General features: G+C 36.1%; 1 protein-coding gene across 2 annotated transcripts in view; it reads left to right on the forward strand.

Annotated features, from left to right (window-relative positions):
* Positions 1-1,153: 1,153 nt before the first annotated feature.
* The window catches only part of PTBP2 (polypyrimidine tract binding protein 2), a 50,598-nt gene continuing 30,260 nt past the window's right edge, over positions 1,154-21,491 (forward strand). The window contains exons 1-2 of one of the 2 annotated variants that reach the window (XM_010081483.1): positions 1,154-1,182; positions 13,864-13,939. In XM_010081483.1, the coding sequence (XP_010079785.1) occupies positions 13,918-13,939 (22 nt within the window). In that variant the 5' untranslated portion in view covers positions 1,154-1,182; positions 13,864-13,917. The remainder of the gene's footprint in view (positions 1,183-13,863; positions 13,940-21,491) is intronic. The other variant, XM_010081482.1, reaches the window with a different exon arrangement.

Raw genomic sequence — 21,491 nt, forward strand, 5'->3', positions numbered from 1 at the left:
GGGTTTGTTTTGGAGCTGGCTGGAGAGGAGGAGCAATACCAACGGGCGCCAGATGTCGAGCTCTTTTGTTTTCAGAAACTGACTAATAAGCCCTCTGGCTTCCCCCCCCCCCCCCCACATGGGAAAACGGCCTTCTGGCCGTAAAAGCCAAAGAAGGGAAGGTTTTGAAGGAGTCAGGCAGGCGGGACAGCGAGGGCCCTCGGTCCTGGCCGGGAGCTGGGCGGGCAGTCCCTGTGCACAAGGCCTTCTTTCTGTTAGACCTGGAAAATGAGGCTGGTGGCTGTAGCCTTCGTCAGTGTAAATACAGCGTCTTCCTCATTTCCTATTAAGTTGCAAATATTCTGAAGTACTCTGCTTCAAATAGAGAAGCAATCTCTTTGGTATGCTTTAAGCATATAACCTTTCAACTGAGAGAGTTTTAGAGTCTTTTTATGATTAGTTGTCTGTATAATGTTGGGAGTTTCAAATTCTGTCTGAGAAGTCTCGTCATTAATGAGTATTATGCTGTGGAATGCTTTCACATATTCGTGTGGTGTTTTTTTTTTTTTTTTTCTCTGTGAACTTAGGTTTCTTTTGGGATTGTGTTACATACTGTGAGTTATGATGTCACAACCTCAGCATACCTGTTGCAGAGTTTCATATACGTGTACCTGATGAAATTTCATTAAATTTTGTACAGGTGTACCTGCCAGTGCATTATTTTTTCCAAGCTAATTTAAAATATATGTATTAAATGCTTTCTGCTGTCAGAAGATCTGTAGGGTAGGCTATGTTGCTGAACTACCTGTCTAGTTAATAGGGGTGTGTGAGAGAAGTTCTGTACTTATTTTTAATTTATTTTCACCCTGTGATCTCATGTACTTCATAAACCCGATTTGCCTAAATAAATTTCCTGACAGTGCTGCTTTGGGGTACTGTTTACTTGAAACTTTGGACTCTCTTGGAGAACCCTGTAAGCTGGGGTAGCTCTCTGGCTTTTATAGGTTTCTGTTGTGCTTCCCCTCAGTCCTGCTGTGTTCTTTGAACATATTTTCTTGATTTAAGAAGTTGCTGGCTATTTTGACTCCTCATTTTTTTTGCAATACATTGAAAAGTTGATTTTATGAGGATAAATTGGTTGACTTGTGTTTTTTTTTTTTCTTTTTTTACAGCATTGCCACTGATGTTGCAGTTGGTGTGAAGGTAGGATGTACACTTGGCAAATAAGGGGGCAGATTGTTGATACAAAATGAACTACTTTGAGCATCAGTAACTACAAGTTGTAAAATTTTAAATAGTCATTGTCAGCTGATATTTAGTCAGCAGTATATGTTTTATTAACCAAAAATCCCTAGAAGTGAATTGTAAGCTCAACAGAAAAGAGTTTTCTAGGCACTGAACTGCAGACAGTGGTTCTAGATTAATGTCACCTTCTTATTTTAAAACTTAGTTTTTCAGATTTTTTTCAAAACAACAGTTTCTCATTGTTGCGTGGTGATTGTAAAAGACGTGTTCTCTTCTCTCCCTCCTGCCCCCATCCTTTTTTCAAAACAGTTACCCCCGAAGTTGAAGTGACTGTCTGTAACAGGACACAAAAATATAGGGAGTAGAATGTGTTATGCAGACAGAGAAGTGGGTGTTTGCTTTGCTTTACTTTTTATTTCTGAAGTTTGTTTACGAATTTATCCTATTTGTTATAACAAGGAAAGACCTTCCAAATGGCTGTTAATTTACTATTTATTTCACTTTTGTATTCAAATTTGTTGCACGAGTTAGATCAGTACTTCATAGAAGCAGACTGAGAAATAATGAGAATGCAAAGATATGTGGGACAAGGGAACTTTAGGTTATGTTAATGAATGCATGCAAGAAATTCTATTTCAGTGGTAGAACGTAGAAGTTTTGTAGTGCATACAGTTAAGTCTTCACATTTGTTCGGGGACTTTGTAGCTGTGCTATGTAGCTGCCTTTTCACCTGAAGCTGATCAATGTTAACTGCTTGGTAAGCCAGGTTTTGTCTAATAAAGCTCTTTGGCTTGGATTCAGTATTGGTCCTGCTGGATTTGGACTAGTTCTTATATAATACAGCTAGCCTATAGATACAGCAGCTACTCTGTCAGATGTGCCTGTATTATGTTTCTGAGCAAGGCTGCTTCTAGGAGGAGCTGTAAGAAGTCAGTTATATAGGTTCTGCACCCATCTGGCTCCACATGTTCCTGCAGTACTGAAGACAAGTTTCAAATCACCATCTGAATCAAGAAGAAAGTGTAGTGTACTTCTGTCAGAGTTAATCCCAGTCAGAAATACGAACTGGCACAATTGTTTCTCAGTTGCCAGACAAAGTGTTAACTGGTTAAAACTTAGGGATGTATTTAGTAGTTTGGAGGAGTACCTAAGGAAGGTCAAGTCCTTCAGAAGTGAACTGCCCCACATGAATAGCTTTTGGGCAAAGCAATTTATAAATTGCCCTCAATCATGTCTAATGAAGAAGCAGTTTCAGGTAGTGTATGTATTGCTTGAACCTTAAATTGACATTCTTGGTTCTGGAGAAGTAGATGGATTCAGTATCCCTTTCATTCTTAACTTAGGAGAATTTGAGTGTTCACGAAATACACTGTTAGCATGTAGTGCAATTTCGGAACCATATTTTCACATACTAGCCAGACAAAATAAAGATACTTCAGATGACATAACTTCCTTTCTGTTGATTGTAGGAGTTATATTATGAACATAAGGTAGGAAAGAAGGCGAGACGGGTATATCAGAGATAGTGATTAAAATCAATACAAGGAAGGGCATAGAAGTATCAAAAAGGTGTGCTCTTTGCCTTGAAAAAAATGATTTAATTCTCTGGGTTGTAAAATGAAACAATCCATTTGTGCATGGAAGTAGTGGGAATAAATAAAAAGGATGATGATTTTCTGAAGAAAGCTGTTAAATGTGGGAGGAGTAAACTGGATAGTATTCTGGAGTTTCTGTAATTAAGATACTAATAAGAGTGGAAAATTGAATTTCTCACTAATTGGTATATGTGGTTTGGGTAGCAGTCTAATGCTAGCTTCAGTCATGTTTTGTGGAAGGCCATGTGAAACATTTGTCCTTTATGTTCTCTGGTGACTGTTATTGCTCTTGATGAACTGATGTTTTAAAGTTGAGGAGTGCTTTACCTATAGGTGGTATATAAACAACTGGGAACATTCATCTTGCCTTTCCTTGGGTGTTATCTCTTCTTTGGGGTGCTTTGTGAATGTGTAGGGAGCAAGTTTCGAGTCCAAGGAGTTGCGTGATCAGTTTTAATGCTGTTTTGACAGTGCTTTTATTGTGGCTGGATCACCATTGGAAGTTGGCAGGGATTTACCTGTGTGAAATCAATTTGTCCAGGATATTTGTTTGACCTGATGCTTTCTTGAGATTTAGTACCTACAGTATATATGCTGATCAGTTATACAGCATGATTGCGATATGTTAATTTACACTTGGTGAAAGGGATTGTGACATACCACTGGGCTTGTGACATATGACCCTTCTGTTTGGAAAACTTGCTTTATTTTATCATCAGCAGTCATGTCAATACAAATTTCAAAATTATATTAACTATTGTCTGGCTGGTTTCTATCTTAAACAGAAAAGTGAATGTGTTAGTTATATTTTTAAATCCATTTGTAAAAGAATGGTAGTAGAAGTTACTGTAGTCTGGGAATTGGCTTTGAATTAAAAAAGGGCTTTTGAGCTCTGGGGATTGCAAGTGAGCAAGTCAAGTATAAAGTAAAATAAATACTTGCTTATGTTTTATTAACAGTTTTATAGTCTCAGAGTTACCTGCTAATGAGACTGCTAAATTTGAAGCTATTAATATTTATTTGTGCTGCATGCTTTGATTTGATTTAAAGCATTTTTGTTTATCAAACTGTTGGATGTTCAACTTTGATTTTATTTACATGTTGAGCACCAGAAATTAACACCAAAAGCAGAGGAAAACATAAAACTCAAAAGTGGAGGTGGAAAAAATTACCAATGCTATTTGAAAAGTTGGTTTACATTAAAGTAAATGTGAGGATTTGTGCAACTCAGAATATGCAGTGGGAGCACACTTCCCAGCTAAAATCTGTCAGAGGTGCAGTGTGCTTTCGTTTCTGAAAGTGTTAGAACATGTCAAAACCCAGTCAAGTACATGTGAAATCATTTGTGTTTGAGTTGGTCTGTAATATCTTGTTTTGCTTACCTAGAGTTCATGGAGGCAAGGAAACGTCAGTCTGGACACAGTTTGCCCCTTATGTTATAGTTTACAAAATAATATAAACCTAATGAGTTTTAGCTCTGTGTCTGATGTTACTTTGTGAACTCTTGTTGTGTATAAGCAGTTTGTGTAAATTATTTTTGAATATAACAGAGCTAAGGGTTCCAGTAATTCTAGTATATTACATAGTTCAGCCTTTTTTTTTTAATTTTTCAGTTTCTTGGAGAAATTTTATACATTTAAAATCAGTTTCTTCATGCATACTTTCAAAAATCACAATACTATATAAAATATTTGCTTTTTTTTAGAAGCAGGTACATCTCAGTTGCTCTGTTTTTATTATATGAGGTCCTTAGTCACTAAAAATGAAATGGCCTGCTAGTTAGCTTTTAGTCTCAAACTTCTCACTGGCTGTGTAGGTTTGAGTATCAGAATCTAGTAACAGTAGTTTGAATTGCTGTCTTGTGTTCTTTTTACAGTTATGATGTAATCTGGATAAATAAACTGTTTTGGCACTTGGAATGATAGAGCCTTTTTCAACTGTTGAAGTGCATGTATGAAGTGTGTAATGTATCTTTTCGCTGGAGTAATTAAAAGCATCTTCAGAGGGGTATAAAATGTGGTGTGAAGAATACACCACATAGGTGCAGGGAATAACTTAGGTGAAATTTTGGTGCATATTGAAGATGATAGTTCTCTTTTACTGTATTTCAGTGTGTGCCACTTCAGTCTACTGCATCATCTTTCTCCTGGATCACATATATAGCTGTGCAGTAAATGAGGCCTGGACAATGGAGTGACTCATTTTGTGTACGTGCGTTGCACATCTCAGAATGACTGAGGTGTACTTCTACCTTATGGGAGAAAAGAAGCAGTCACTCCTTCATGGCTGCGTTATTTGGTACAGAGGATTTGTTAATTTGTGACATTGTTGACACTGCTTTGGGCTACACTGGCCAGAAACGGAGCTTCAGCTGCCAAGTGTGGATGGCCCCAGTTATGCATAGAAGGGAAAACTTAAATAATCCTGTAAAGATAGTTTTGTAATGTTTAGAGATGTGGGAATGGCCTTTCCCCAACAAAGCCAGGGCATCAGCCTTTGCAGTATGCTTAAGAAAAGGGGAAGTTCTTGGTGTGTTTTTAGTTGGTTATGTTAGGGTTGGGTAGAAGATGCTAGGGAGCACTGTCCTAGTACTTTCAAATAGTTTTCCAAACAGTAATGTGCCGTAAAGTCCCCCTTTTTCTTGGTTGCTGAAATTTAACATGGGGGAATACGATAATATGGGGGAAGAGTGGTTGCTAAATGGAGAAAAGGAACAGAGTGCAGATTAGCAGTGTCTGTAAGTACTCTTGAAGCATTGTCAACTTCTTTTTTTGACTCAAGTTCTGAGGGGTGGTCTCTTCTCTTACAAAATTATAGGACACTGACCCTTTTTTGCTACTAATAACTGAGAGTTTCCTTGTGGTAGAAAAAAGATTGTGGATATATTGCGCTTTTTTAATTTGAACTGTACATTGTATGTGTAGAAAAAAGTCGTAATTCTAGTGAGTTGTCAGAAGACGTGTTCAGACTAAACATAAGTGAGAAAATGTATTGAAACAGCTTTCTCCTTTCAGTTTGTTCTTTTTTCTGAAATCTACCTTCACTGCTGTCATTCTAGATACTTAAATAAAAGGGAGTGGTAGGATAAAAAAACCTGTTTGACTCATTCATACAGACAAATGCCATGTGATGGTCTGTTTTCTTGTATTCAAAATATTAGAATGATAGTTTTGAACTTTCTTTGCATGTCTAATATAATTGCTAGTAGATGAGACAAAAGTCTGCTAAGGGCAGTGATATGAGGAAAATGGGTTGAGAATTGGAGGAACTGTTTTAATTTTCTGTTAGCTAGGATAATGTTTTTAAATCAACTTCTTTGTTCAATAGTACTTCATCATAGAAACAGTAGACAGCAAAAAACATGCAGAACATTCCAGCAGTGAAGTAAGAATAAAGTGTGACCATGTCCAGAAGTTGAGAACTGGCATCTGGATTTGTCTTTTCAGGAGTGGTTTGGGGAACACATTCTTAGTGACAAAAAAATAGCTTCCTACAATGAAAGACATCTGCTCTCTTTTTAACAGTAACTTCTGTAAATTGACCCTGTTTGAAATGACTCATTTGTTCCCAGAATGGTCTATTCCAATTATATTTTCTTTGTAAATTTTAAAAATTCTCATTCTGCCACTGTAATATATGTGGAAAAATAAGGAAAGCTGAAAATGGAGAGAAAGGAAAAATGTTCAAAATTAGTTTGCACTCTGTAGCAAGCGTGCATTAATGTTATCTGATATGCTTTGATGTCTGTCACTAATTGGAAATTGCCTGGTTTTCATTGGTAACAGAATACCTATATCTGCATCTTAGTTGAGGGGGTTGTAGGAAGAGAAGAGTGATCACCTGCACCATCTGAAAAATATGAGCCAATACCAGCATGAAATTATGTTTCCCATTTCTGAGAACTTTTGGGCATGTTTTTACAAGCAAATGGAGCTGCATTTTCATTTTCTCTGTCACTGTAATACTTCTGCAACAAATGTTTGGGTAGCCACTTCACAAACCTCTCTTGGGAACTTAACCAGGATAAAGGTAAGCCGACACAGCAGTGAGGTGTATCTTTTTAGTCATATTTGTACCAAAATGTAGGGTTGCGTAAACGCTTGTAGCAATATAGAATTGGGGCGGACAGAACAGGAACGAGTTACTGAGTCCAGGGAGAAGGTAGGACTGTTGCTTTTGGTGATAGTTGGTTCAAATGAGGTTGTGGTTTCACAAGCTATTAATGGAACTGTGGTGTTTCATTTGGGGGTTAGGGAGGTTTTTATAGCTGTAAGTCTGTACAGCTATTTTCTGTGAATATGCAACATGATATTGAGTTTTAGACAAAATAGCACTAGCGCTTTTAATTATTGTGAAAAGGCAGAGAATCAAATAGGAAATACCTTCCTTGTGTATCTTTTTTTTTAACCAGAAAGCTAAGAACACATCCAGGTGGTAGCTCTAGTGAGTTTTTCTCATGTATTCTAATTTACTACCAGTTATGTGCAGCTGGTTCAGAGTAACACTTTCTTTCCTGGTAAGAGTGGATTAGAAAGTCTGAAATACTGGAATAATCTTGTTTGTATCCTTCCTCCTGGATGTCTGAAGCATCAGCTGGCATTGGACTAGACTCTTGGCTCCAGTCTTTCGTTACAGTTGAAAGTTTGAAGGTTTCCAAATGAGACTGGGTGGCATGGTTTAAGTTGAGATTTGCTTCTTTACTCTTCAGCTTTCTGGTTTAATGGTTAATCTTGATCATTTAGCTCTTTTCCACATGGTATTTTGAGAACCTGGATGCTTTTCAGAGGAATGGAGATTTGTCTCCTTTTAGTCTTAAAGACTCTTCACATTCCTTTGATCGCACGCTCTCTATTTTTACAAGCTTTGTGTGTTTTCATAAATTAGGCACAAGGCATATGCCATGTGTGTATAGTTGCAAGAAAAAAGAATAAAAGCTTAATTTTTCCCTAGATCCTTCCTTACTGAAAAAACTCTGAGTGTGAAAATGGTTGAATTAGTTGTTAGGGTATATAAACAATATATGGTTGGCTGAGGACAGCATGAAAAAGTATTGAAGTGAGGAAAAGAGAATGAGTGTGGAAAGGTGGTCGTATTGTATCCAGTTAACTTTATACTGAATTAAAAGCAAGTGATGTTATAAGTGAGTTATTAAGGACTCATTAAGTTCATGGATTTATTTGATGAGGTTTCATGCTAATATAGTTAAATAGTGTAATCTTTAAAAAAAAATCAAGTAGATGTGCTCCTTGTACAAAAGGTTCTGATAAAGTGATAACAAGCTTGTAGTTTAGACTGTATGCATTGTAAAATACCTGCAAACCTGTGTGAAATCTCTTCTGGATTGTTTATTTGGACTAGGCTTGTCCTGTCCTGAATGAGTCTTCTGTGATCCTATACATATGAGAGGTGTAAAAATCTACTCATTAGGTAATTTTGGTTATGTGTTTTCCTAGTAGTGCATTTAGTCAGAGCATAAGGTGGGTCAAGTATTTTTTCTTCACTGGAGAGTATATGAGGGTGTATTTATGCAGTGTTTCATTAAAAATATATCCTCTTTAAAAATGAAGCATTCATTAAATTCTCATCTATCGTGTGTGAAATGAACAAAGTTTATAAATGTTGTGTTTGGGGGTTTAAAGTGTGTTGTCCTGCTGTTTCCAACATCCGGTCCCCAAAGTTAATTCGGACATTGAATATTGAAGCAGTGTGCTTACAAGTGTCTGTGTGTTAGAAGGGAATCTTTACTGTCTGGGTTGGATTTCTGCTTTTATGCATCTCCCATCCTGTCAGGTTTCTGTCTCTTTCTTGTAAATTTGTTCCCAGATGTTGTTAGAAATGAAGTGGTTTACAATGCTGTTAGATTTCTTGAAACCATGAAATCTGTCTCCTGACTTGTCATACCCTTTGGGAAGTTCATGCCTGTAGGCTGAGAATGACTGTGGTAAATGCACAGTGCAGCTGAAGTTCTACTTTTCTCTTTCATCTGGGGGAAAAAGGACAGAGAGGGGGAAGTGGTGGGGGCAAAAACATCCTGTTCTTGAGAGAGGTTTCTAATATTAGCAAATTTGAATACTGCAAATGAGGGGATTTATCAGAAAATGTATTTTTCAATATTTGTGAGTGTACTCTTTTCTAGTGGGAATTTAAGAAATTATTTTAGAAGATGCTGTTGACTTTTTAGCGAAGTGCAGTTTTGTCACTTGTTCACTGTTTTTAGTAGTATTGGTTTAGTGTTCCTGTACTATTGCAGTGCATCTACACCTGCTTCTAGTAAGCCTTCTGTAATATACTCAGTTTGTTATGTTAGGTTCAGTGATAACTTCTAATCAGAGTATCCGTAGCCCTGCATTATTGGGAAAAGAGCTGATAATGCTTCTCTTTCATAAACAGCTGTCAAAAAGTACTTTGATGCTTAAAAGACTATATCTCTTTTGTAACTCTCAAGCCAAAGTTGTTACTCATTGTTTGGTTTTTTTGTTGTTTTTTGTTTCATTTTGGTTTTTTACATTGGATATAATAAAATCTTGGGAATGTTTGAAATATGTAAAGCCCTATCTGGAATGTGAGGAAAATAGTTGGCAAATACTTCTAAATAGTATATTTTTTGTTATCCTGGAAGGATAGTATGACTGTAATGACTTCCTGAAATTACATAGCTACTTAATATAACCTGTGGTTGCATGAAGCTTTATAGTAGTCTGTTTTGGGGTGGGGGAGAGGGGAAATGTGAAGACCTGCTACATAAATCCAGCTTGTGTAGTGAGGGATTCTGAGTTAGCTATGGCTGTTAAATCAAGGAGCTAGGAGATTAATTTGCTAAGCTTTCTCTTACATATAATTGATTTTGTAAATTCTAGATTAGACAGAGTATATACAATAACTGTGTTCACTTGCAGAAATTAACTGAAATAACAAAGTGGTATCTTCAAATTACAGTATATATAAAGTAATTTTTGTATATATAGTTTTTAAGTTTTTCTGAAATATGTATTCAAAGTCTGAGTTGGTATAGTTTTCATCTTTTTCTGGAAGTGATCCTACATGTCTGTTTTGTGTAATTCCGTTGGTTGAAGCTTAACACTAACATACTGTTTTCACACTGCGGATGGAAATGTGCTCGTGAAGGCAAGGGTGTGATAACATGGGCTTCATTAAAAGGACAGTATTGACTATGCAACAAATTTAAAGTTTGCTCACTGCAAGAAGTTAGTTTGACAGTTGCCTTGTTTGTTTTGTGTAATAGTATTTTTGCAGGTTCTGGTTTAATGAAGAAATGTTCTAGATAGCTCTGATGTGAATAGTTAGTGGTTTAGCTTTTATGAAAGATTAGTATGATTGATGTTCTTCTTGACATTGGTAGCAATAGAAATAGGACATTGAAAACTTGTGCTGTTGAGGACTAGCTGTCAGAAGATGACCTATAAATAGTATAATAGCAGTTTGTACTTCTTATTTTGTCCTTTATGATCACTTTCCCTTCTGCTAAAATGGATATTCAATTAGTCTCTACCATGTTGCTATTATAGGAACTTTTCTTTGCAGTCTATGATGAAATGAAATCATTGTGATGGTTTTTTTGTTTGTTATTTTAACTTAGATTTGGACATTTCTGTGATCTATGTGTTTGTGATCTTCAGTCTTGTTATACAACCTCAAACTTGCTTTGATTCTTTAGAACACAGTAGCTTGCACAGATGGGGAGAAGAGTTAAGTGAACATTGCTTTTGGATCTTCCATTCTTCATTGAGTCTGATTTGCTATGTTCTTCAAAGATCTGAATTTAGTTTCTTTATCTCTGATACAGTTGATAGAATTTACCTAAAGTAGTTTGAAGGTTTCTTTGCTGTGCATGGTTTGACTAGCAGAACTGGCATGCATAAGACTGGCGAATATTCAAGATGCTTGGGAAGTGGGTTATAATTCTGAAATTTGTGTGTGAGAGTGAATGACAAAGAGCTTTGCCGTTGGAGCAAGATGCCAGTCCTTTTTGGCTTAGCACCCTCTAAAAGAAGATGCACGTAAAAACAAAGCCAAGCACCCCAAACCACAAATTGAATAAAGTCTTATCTCTCCTGAATAAATGTAAGTAAAATAAGTATTTTTGTCTATGCTGTAATTCAGGAGGTGCTTGTGTCACGTAGTAGTGCCAGTCTAAGAATACCCATTGGCTTACTTAAAATGCTTGTGTTAAATTGTTTTACTAGACAACAGTAATCTTAATATAACCCCTTTGAAGTAAATGGCAATTACCAGACAGTTACTGCTTTTGATTTTGTAGTTTAACTGCTTTGTGTCTGAGTACATCGTGTCTTTTGCTGTATAGCTGGTGTTAAAGTTACGTACTGAATGAAGTATAGAGGTGTTTAGGCTGCTTAAGAACTGGTAAGGAAAAATAACCATGTATATCTAATAAGATGACTACTCACATGGTAAGAGAGATCTTTTTCTTTTACCAAAAGCTTGACAACTATGTATCGGAGTGAGTTAGCAGAGGTTTGCTATACATTTGTGATTTTATGGTGAACTGGCAGAACATTCCACGTATGAACCTGTACATATGTGAATGAGAGTTGTGAACACTGATTTATGAGAATAAAACAAATGTAGAATTTATAATACATGCCAATATAAGAAGTTCACATTTACTTGTTCTTCTGAAGCAAAACTTAAACTTTTTCAAGTGTAATGACACTTGTGATTGACTCTGAATATATTCATGAAATGAAAAGTGATGTGTTTCAAAGTGAAAACTTTTAACTGTTCATGAAACACAAATACAGTAACTGCATATCCACTCTATTGAGTAATTTGTGCTCCTTTTGGATCTTCTGTGGATTAAGAAATTAACAGCTTTTTGAAAGCCTGATTTACTAGGAACCATAAGTTTATGTAATCACTGGTGTTCTGCTAGTCAGCAGTTGCTGATGTAAGCAAGTTTTTGAAGCTGAAGACAGCTCAAATTTGAGATATTTCAGAATTGTAAAGTTCCTGCAGGTTTTGGGCAGAGCATTCATTTGGTGCTGGGGGTGCTTCAGCAGTTTACAGAGTAACCGCTATACTGTTGCAGATTAATGCCTGGCATATTAAGGAAAAAAAAATCATCCTGAATTATCTTGATATACCTGACCATGAACTGATTCAGTCTCTGCTGCTACTTCTGCGTATTCAGTTGAGCTGTCCGGGCTCCAGACAAGGGACTCCAAGCAAGGCTAGGCGGATAGCTGCAAGCAGAAATAACTGCAGTCATCACTGAGCGAGCTAATACTGCTAGTAATCTTGAACTTTGCAGTATTCTACCCGTGTAAATATTATGCTAGAAAAAAAGAACATGAAAGAGAAGGAAAGAATGTTTATGTTTCAGTTTATTCAGAGTACCTGGGTTAGTGTATTATGTTTACAGTAAAAAGCAGTGTGGTTTGAATAATGGAGTTTCCAGAACTTCTCTAACTTCTCAGTTTTGTCCAGCTAAGTTTTCCCGTAATTATATCTGATTAGACATCTGTTCTTACATCAAGAAGGACAAGACGTGGTTCCTCTCATGATGGTCCTGCCTAATCTTGGTATTAGGCATTACTCAGTTTTAAAGGAAATCTGTTGTTGATTTGATAGGCACTGCTTTGTCAATTGCTGTGTACCCTTGAGAGCTTAGAGTGTTCAGTAAACTGTATAAAGATTGTTCAGAGCTGATGTTGAAAACCAAGTAAACTTTAATGGCTCTATGTGTGCATCACATATATACTGTTTTTAAGAGCTGTGGGATTTCAGGTGTGGATTAAACTTTAACATACTGTTTTGTGTATGAACACACATACAGTGCATTATGATAAAATGGTAAAAGTTTGATTTTATGTGTCTTGCAACTGTGCTGCCTATAAAGGTGATATCCTCAAGTTAATTTGGTATGCAGTATGGAGGTGCCCTGTAAAACAGATTCACTAACTATTCTTGAGATTCTACTGTAGTGTCCACAAAAAAAATTTATTTTTATAAAGATGGGTAGTAATTGTTTTCTTTCCTAATTTCCATTTTAACAGTGGCTTGGGTTAGTGTTAACAGTGCTGGGGAAATACTTTTGAAGTGGGGAAAGAACCAATAAGAAATTAAAGATAATCTTCAAAGGATGTCAAGTTTATTTCCTTCTTTTTTTTTTTTTTAATGAAACATCACCTAAATATTTTGTGAGCTTTTTGAGAGATGAAGTATTGATGGATGGAGGGGGCTGGGTGTGTAAAAGAAAAAGAATGGGGGGGGAGGAGGGGGAAGACATGAAAAGAAGCAAAAGCCTCTTCAGCTATGTCCTATGCCCATCTTGTAAATAATTTCTGAGGAAAATATTATCTTGCACATTTTCAATATAAACCCTCCTTTATTTTTTGCAGCCCACTTTTGAGTAATTTTCAAAAGACCATTTATTTTATATTTGTCATGTTTTAAGAGTTACAATGATGATGTAATTCCCTGCCCTAACTTGTGCTTGCAGGACAAATGGATGTCCCCAAAATGAAAATCAATCATTTTCTATGAAGACAAGTCTTTTTTTTCTTTTTTTAATTTTTAAATAGAGGTGTTAGAATTGAGCTAAACTCCATATTTCTATTTGTATAGTTTTCCCTTGTCGCTTCAGCTAGATATAATAATTTATTATGTATGTATATTAAAATATTAAAACAATAAGTTAATTTAAATGCTACTGAAATAGACTAAATATTTAATTATAGTAATATTTTAATTTGAAATGCTGGACAAAATTATTGTGCAGCGGTTCTCATTGTGTCTGGAGGTCACTACATTTCAGTGGTGGGTGAAGCGACGGTGCTTAAGCTGCTCTTATTTCAAAGGTTGCCATGTAAATATACTGCTTTACTTAGTTTTCAAGTTGTTGCACTTACCTGAAAAGAGGAAGTCTGCCAAATCTGAATAGGTTTAGTTATGCTTGCTTAAGTTCTTGTAAAGGTTTTCCCTGTCAAACTGACATTTTTAATATCATCTTTAAAAATCACAAAATAGAGGAAAAAAAAATCTCTTACTGTCTCTTTCTTTTTAGAGAGGATCTGACGAACTTCTTTCAGGCAGTGTACTCAATAGCCCGAACTCTAACATGAGCAGCATGGTAGTTACTGGTAAGTGACGCCCTTTCAAAGGAGAAATCTATCATTTATACTTGGACTCATTTCCTGTTTACAAGGGGAGAACACTGAAACAAGAATCTGTTTTGCTATCAAGGGATAAACTGTTGGCATGCATTAGACTGTAGTGACCTTGTGTATACTCACAAACCTTGGGTGTTGGAGAAGAATAATCCCATAAAACGAGTCAGTTTTTAGATGTCTGTACATTGAATTGTTGGTGGGTGATGGGATGAAAAATTACACTTGTCAAATTACAGCTGCCTTCAAAGTAAGGAATCACAACTACCAAGCAAAGATAAACAGCTTAACAGCTCCTGTGTGACATCAGCTTTTTCATGCATAGACATCTGTGAGTCTGGGCATTATAGGGAAGAACACTGTGCCAGTTTCATAATACAGTATGGATTCAGGAAAGCAGAGTCTTGCTCTGTTCTCGTTTAGGCTGCTAAAGCAGGAAACTTCACTTTGCTCCTTCAGTCTGAGATTGCAGTGGTACAATCTCAGAATGCCAGTGCAAACTGAGTGTGGTTCTTTAGTCAGATTTCTTGCTACACTACATAGAAAGGTTTTTCATGAAATGGCACATAGTGAAATGCCTTCTTTTGCAGTTAGTGCTTCTGTATTTGAACATGAATTGAGTTCCCTTGGAGGGCTCACTTCAGAAGTCTTGCTTTTTCTATTTTTTTTCCCCCATTTATTTTTTTTCTCTTTGAGATATGGAGGAGTTGTTTTGTGGCATCAGAGTATTGCTGGGCTGTACAAATAGTTGCCTGGTTCTCTGCTAATGTTCCTGCTAAATTTTTCTGTGTTTTTGCGCTGAGCAATATAGTCACTGATACTAGTAGCCGACTCTTTCCTTTTAATCTAGTAGTAAAAGACTGGGATTCAGGGCGCAATTTCATGTTACGTTTAGGGTGCTGTGGTTGCAGCTGTTGTTAGCATGGGTAGTTCTGTGATTTTCTACGTCCTTAGCACAAGCAGGAAAAAAAAAACAAAACGTTTCTGCTCCACTTTCTGTGTTGGGAGTGCTTATATACTTGCAGAATGAGCTAATCCAGTGTTAAACTGTACTGCCAAAAAGTGTAGTTTTCCCTTGGAGCAATTTACTGATCAGTCATGTGGCTGTACAATTGCTAGATTCAGTGCAATGTGGGGTGGAGGAGTATGGTAGCAGAAGAGAAGAACCACTTCCATTGGCAGTTCTGTAACCAAAGGTGTAGAGAGGATACTTCTTTGGAATAGATCAGAAGTGCAGTGTCGTGCATTAATAGTCATTTTAGAACCCCAGAACATTTGTTTATCTCTGATTTTCTTCTTTCTGGTTCTGAAAGAGGTCCCTATTATTCTTTTCATTCTACTGATGTCCTCTGCTGTCCTAGATATTAGTGCTTCAGCAGTTTGCTTTACTTAAATTAAAAACTAGAATGAAAAGGAGTTTGGGTTGTATGTGTGAGGATTTGGTATTGGGGCAGGGGGAGGGGAGAGCACTATTACCAGGACAAAGTCCTGAGTGTTACCAGTTTTTCCATATATTTTCAGTGAAACTTTTAGTTCAGAAAAACTAAATGCAAAATAATTTATCAAAAGAAAAAAAAATAAAAGCTAAAGGGAAAAAAACTGAGATAAGTATTATAATTTTGATTTTGCAAAAAAAAAAAAAAATATAAGCTTGTCTAAGAAGCCTCAAAGTTTAAACAGAATTTTTTTTCTCCTCAAAAAGTTCTTAAAATGAAAAAGAGTGCTTTGATTCCATCAGTGGACTTGCGAGTTTGATGTATTTAAGAAATACAGGTTCTTCTCCCTACCTTGTTTTTGTTTCCCCCCTATTTAAGCTGACTTGGGGTAGGTTGGGGTTTTTTGTTACCAAAGAATAAGAATCTGTAAGAGTTTTCAGATTAATTGGTTCATTACATTTTATACAGATAAGACCTCTTTATATGTCTCTAGCCCACCAGAACCACGAATGACTTCTCAGAAACTATCTCATTAACAAGCAACAGCGGTCTGAGTAGTGGCCTGATTCCTGTAGTATCAGTTGCCTATTTTGTCATATTAATTGTGTAATATGTAAAGGAGGTTGGTGGAAAAATAATCCCAAACAAACAAAAACTCCCAATCTGAATGCGGTATTGTAATTCAAACCATGAAGTCAGTGGAAAGGTGGCTAGTTTGGTTTGGGGTTTTTTGTTGTTTTTAAGCAGTTTCTTGGGATTGTGTTCAAATTTCATGGACTCGTAGAATGGTTTGGGTTGGAAAGGACCTTAAGGATCGTCTAGTTCAAACCCCCCTGCCATGGGCAGGGACACCTGCCACTAGAGCAGGTTGCTCAAGGCCTCATCCAGCCTGGCCTTGAACACCTCCAGGGGTGGGACATCTGCAGCTTCCTTGGGCAACCTGTTCCAGTGCCTCACCACCCTCACAGTAAAAATTTTCTTCCTAATATCTATTCTAAATATACCATCTTTCGTCTTAAAACCATTATCCCTCGTGCTATCACTACACTCCCTGATCAAGAGTGCCTTGAGTGAGTAGCCCCCTTTAAGTACTGGAAGGCTTCTCTAAGGTCTTCCCAGAATCTTCTCCAGGATGAACAACCCCAACTCTATCAGCCTGTTCTCATGCAGGAGGTGCTCTGATCATTTGTGTGGCCCTGCCTACCTTTGTTAAATATAATAAAAAAAACCTCTAGAGTAGGCTAAACCCACAGTTCAGTGTTATTTCTGAGTATATCCTCCCATAGCTGTCTTGTTTATTGTGAGCCTGGAAGTACTTTTTCCAGACTTGCACAGTTTACGAGTTCAGGTTGTAGACTCAGAAGTAATTAGATCTGAAATAGAAACCCATATGTTAATTTTTCTGTCCCCATCTCCTGAAGCCAAATGAGTTCACGTATTCTTTATGTCTGAATTAATGTCTTCCTTTTGCTTCAGTTCTGTTATTACTTTTCTCTTTAGAGGCATTTAAAGCTTTTGTGAACAGAGGTTTTTTTGCTGTAGCCAAGGCATGGTAGTGGTGAATCTTCCTCAGGTGTTCTAGGACTGAAGAGAATCTGTAATCACTGATTAAGTTCTTTGTAAAGGATACATGTTGTAGAAATCAGCCTACTCTGTAACTCTTAAAACTGATACTTGTTCTTGCTCTTTCATTCTTAGTTTGGAAGTGTCATGATTTTATACATAGAAATCTGTTCTGGTTTTGACTTTGATATTTTCAACATCTGATGCCATGATACTTTTCCAAATACATACCTAGATGAACAGAAGAAAGTTTGTCATCCTCTGAGCCTTATTGGTAAAAATATACACAATAAAAAAAACAGCTGTCAGTAACAATGCCCTAGCAGGCCTAAACTTAGAGCAAAAACTTGGGAATCACAGCCTCATTTATTTCAAAATCTCTGCTAGAGAAATATTAATCTAAAACAAATTGCCTAAGTTCTCCAAAAAATGACCTTTTAATGGAAGTGGGTGTTTTTGGTAGAACGGGGTGCTGTGTTTTTAGGGGTGAGATGGGAGATGAAGTTTTTAAAAATTATCATCCTACCCTTTTATTGTGGTAACAGTTCATTAAAGTTTTTTTGGTATTCAGCTACCGTTCAGTTAGAATGCTGTAGTACTTTAATAATTTTATGAACACTCTTGCTTTAATTCTCTCTTAGAGAATTATGTGAAGTGTGTGTGCTTTGTCTGTCGTATGGGGAGTCTTACATATGAATCCTATTTTTTTGTGAAAGAAACTTGCAAAATTGTTGGAAAAACATTTGGTTTGCATTCTTATTGGTAATTGGATAAACAATATGGAATTAAGGAAAGTGCTGACATGGTGGAGTGTTGTCCGAAGGACATTGCTCAAAATACAAGACCTGATCCTTGAGCATTTTCTAAACAGCTATGTCATCAGTATCCATTTTCAAGGCTGTATACATGAAAGGAAATTGACAGTATGCTATATTAACATTCAGTGCAAGTCAAGTTACTGTCTTAAGTACTTTATATGGCTTTTGTAAAAGAACAGCCTTAAAAGAAAGTTAGACTTGGATAATTGAGGATGAATTCCATGTGAGGTTTTTTTAACCACTTAATTCTGAACCCTTGTATCTCCTGTTTTGGACATAATATGATTACTGTCCTTATTGTTGTGGAATTTAATTTCAGTTAAGCATTTATACTTAAATATACAACATTTTTTTTTTTTTTTTTTCTCTTTCCTGAATTGATTTATGAGCCGTGTGGTAGAACATCACTCTGTAAACATTGAAGGAAGAATCCCATCTACTAGATCAGAATTTGTTGCAAGGGAGCTTGTAAGGTTCCAGGTCAGCAAATGTCTAAGCTTTTCTAAGAAGTTCTCTTTTTGGTGTTAGACGTTTAAGTTTCTGAGCTTTTTAGCACCAGCTGACATTGATACGTTGAAGTTGTATAGTCAGAATGACAGACCTCCTACTACTGCCTGAACTACCACAGGTATAGTTCAGCTTTTCTGGAAACATTGTCAAAGTCTACTCTTTATTTTCTACCATAATCTTGCTTGGTTCCAATCTCTTTGGAGAGCATAACCCTCTCATAGACATCTGTGAATTAATTTTTTTCATATTAATGGATGGCACACAATGACTAGAAAGACAGTTTAAGTAAACTAAAATTTGGTTTGGTAACAGCATTCTGAGAAACAAGAGCTGAAGCCACAATATTTTAGACATATTTTTGACTCTGGATGTTTTTAAGGACATTATTTATGCACATTGTAAATGATTGTACATAAATAACTTTTTAAATCTTTCACTGCTGTATGTTCAGTAAGTAGGTAACTGCAGTTGCTTATTCTGCAGCTTTTAAATTTAAGGAAAAAGTCCCTTCTCTTTAAGAACTAGAAAAGGCGTTTCCTTTGGGATTGGTTACTTTTATACTGAACTTGCGAGACTTTTTCTTTTCAGGTGGAAGACTGCTTAATGGTAGTTTTAGGAACAGTTACATGTATGAAGATGCTCATGCCATGAGCTATATTGCTGAAATCCACCCACATGCACAAAAAATTCTAAGGGATGTAGATGAAAAGTGAAAGATGTTTATGAAAATTTTATGAAAATTGGCTTGTCAAAGACAAGGAATCGAAGCAGAAGAATTGGCAGGTTTTTTTACTGTAGCTGCCCCCAGTTTTGTTGTTCACAGTTGTGTGTGTAAGTTCAATCAGTAAAAAACATTTCAAAAATCATTTTGCAACTGAGCTCACCAAACTCCTGGAGCTTTAGATGGTGCTATTAATCTTGATCTTGTTTTTACTTCATTAGCAGGGAGTGTTAGCAGTGACTTTGGTAGGTAGTTCATTGTATTAACAGAATACTTAGCACTGAGGCATATAAGCTAATAATATTTCAAGTGCTGTATTTAACTTGGGGCATAAACATAGATGTACTGTTTTTGATGGCACATTAAGTAAAATTGGTTATTAGTTAATATTAATGATGCCTAAACTTAGGTAATTTACTTCTGAAGTTTGCAAATTGGTTACCATTAATAGTAATTGGAAAGATTTGAAGAAGTACTGCACATGTGATTGGAAAGTATAATAATTTAATAATAGCCTATAATTTAAATTTTTTTACAGATATATGTGGGCATGTGCATATGGATGAAGTAAATTTTAATGCTATGAATGTCTGAACTATTATCTCTTTTTGTGAATTAAGAAACTTTAAAAAAAAAAAAGAAACCAACCGAAAAAAACCGCTCGAAAAACCTCAGAATTTAAGAAATAAAATGTGGCTGCTATTATTACTTTAGCTAATTTCTGTCTGCATCACTATGCCATGGTAATTCATTTTTGTTCCACTTCAGTTACATTTCACTCTAGCCATAATATTTTTACATCTTTTCAGGGCCAAAAGGAAGTCCGTTAGTTTTAGACTGTGCGATGTTGAACAGCCACTATACCATACTGTGTGTTCTCATAGTTGCTTAGAAAACTTAGTGTGCAGTGAGTTTTGAAACAGAGGTGCTGCCTACATGCAGATGTGTCAGTTAAAAGCTGTGTAGTTAATTTTTTAATTGCTTGACCATGTTTACTTATTTAAGCTCAAATTCCTGACAGACAGTATTCTTTGTACTAGAAGTACACTGTAAGTATAAGTCTACTGTAAATATAAGTAGCTATAAGTTTTGTTATTGACTGGTCGAGGTTTTCCTTTGTACATGGCCCATGTCCCTGGTAAAAATCCACCTATTGCTACTGGTTAATGCAAGACTTCCACAATGTAGTAGTGGCCCAGCAAGGCAAGGATAATGGGATATAAAATACTCTGAAGTATAAAGTCTTGTAGGACACACTTGCCCCCACTCCTTGCTCCCCCCCAAAACAACCAAAAAAACCCCACCAGCCAGACAAGCATAATTAACATGGAACATGTAGCCTTTAATTTTAAGGTTAACAAATGATCTTCAGAGAACTTCACGTTCTACATGTTTTTTATCTTAGTTTTGAGTGTAGTATCTCCTTTTTTTGTTCTTTCTCTCAAACTTTAAATTCCAGATTTTATCTTTAGCTTGAACTTTTGAAGATGTTTGTACTAAAACAAAGGTCCTGTTTTTCTTGTTTTGCTAACCTGTTGGCACTTGTGGAAGAGTTTGTCACTGGTTAAGACCAACGGTCTCCTCTTCCTATATTCTATCAGTGACATCAGGCAGAGTATATGTATTTAAGAAGAGAACCTCAGAAATGAAACCACCAGGGTCTCTGTTATACTCTCTGAATTTCTGGTTGTCTGTGGTTTCCTTAGCTGGTTTTTTTTTTAGGATGATTGTGTTCAGTAGCCACTGCAATATTTAATCTCTCTATCTGGTCACAATCCACAATTGTAAACTAGGTTTCTTCATAATTCCATTGCATTTCTCTTGGTCAGATATTTCCTGTGTGGATAAATGTCCTATCTTCTGCTTGTTAATAACACTGAATTTCATATATTTAGCTAAGTGAAACAAGAAGTACTTTCTACATTAGCAACAATAATTAATAATACTGTTAGTAAGCTTCTTTAATGTATAAACTGATTGTATTGGAGGATGAAATAAGTGTTTCAGGAAAACCTAAAGATTTAGGGTTTTTTTGCAGTTGGTTGTTGGTGTCTACTGACAGCTGTGAAACATCCTGCAGAAAGGATGCTTGTTTATCAATTATTTCACTACTGCAAATATGCAGAGATTTATAGTCCGCATCCTTTCATGAATTTTCAGCATTTTTTCCCGTTCTTTCCAGGAAACAATAGGTGAAAGCAACTTTTTATTGTATGCAAAATCTTTTCCCATAGCCACATAGTTACATTTTTATATTAGGAGATTGTGTGAATATGAAAGAAGGTTACTGTAAAGGAAAATTACATATCTAAAATAAAGGCTTCATATATTTTCAAGGTAAATTAGGTATTTTTAGCCTCAGAACAGTTTAGGTTGTATTTATGTATTTCTTGAAAAATTTTTAAAAAATGTGTGCAGAGAAAAACTCCTCTAGAATGAAATTTTATTAAAATATATTTTCAAAAGTAGTTATCAGC

This window comes from Pterocles gutturalis, unplaced genomic scaffold (assembly GCF_000699245.1).
Source record: "Pterocles gutturalis isolate BGI_N339 unplaced genomic scaffold, ASM69924v1 scaffold29054, whole genome shotgun sequence".
Lineage (NCBI taxonomy): Eukaryota > Metazoa > Chordata > Aves > Pterocliformes > Pteroclidae > Pterocles > Pterocles gutturalis.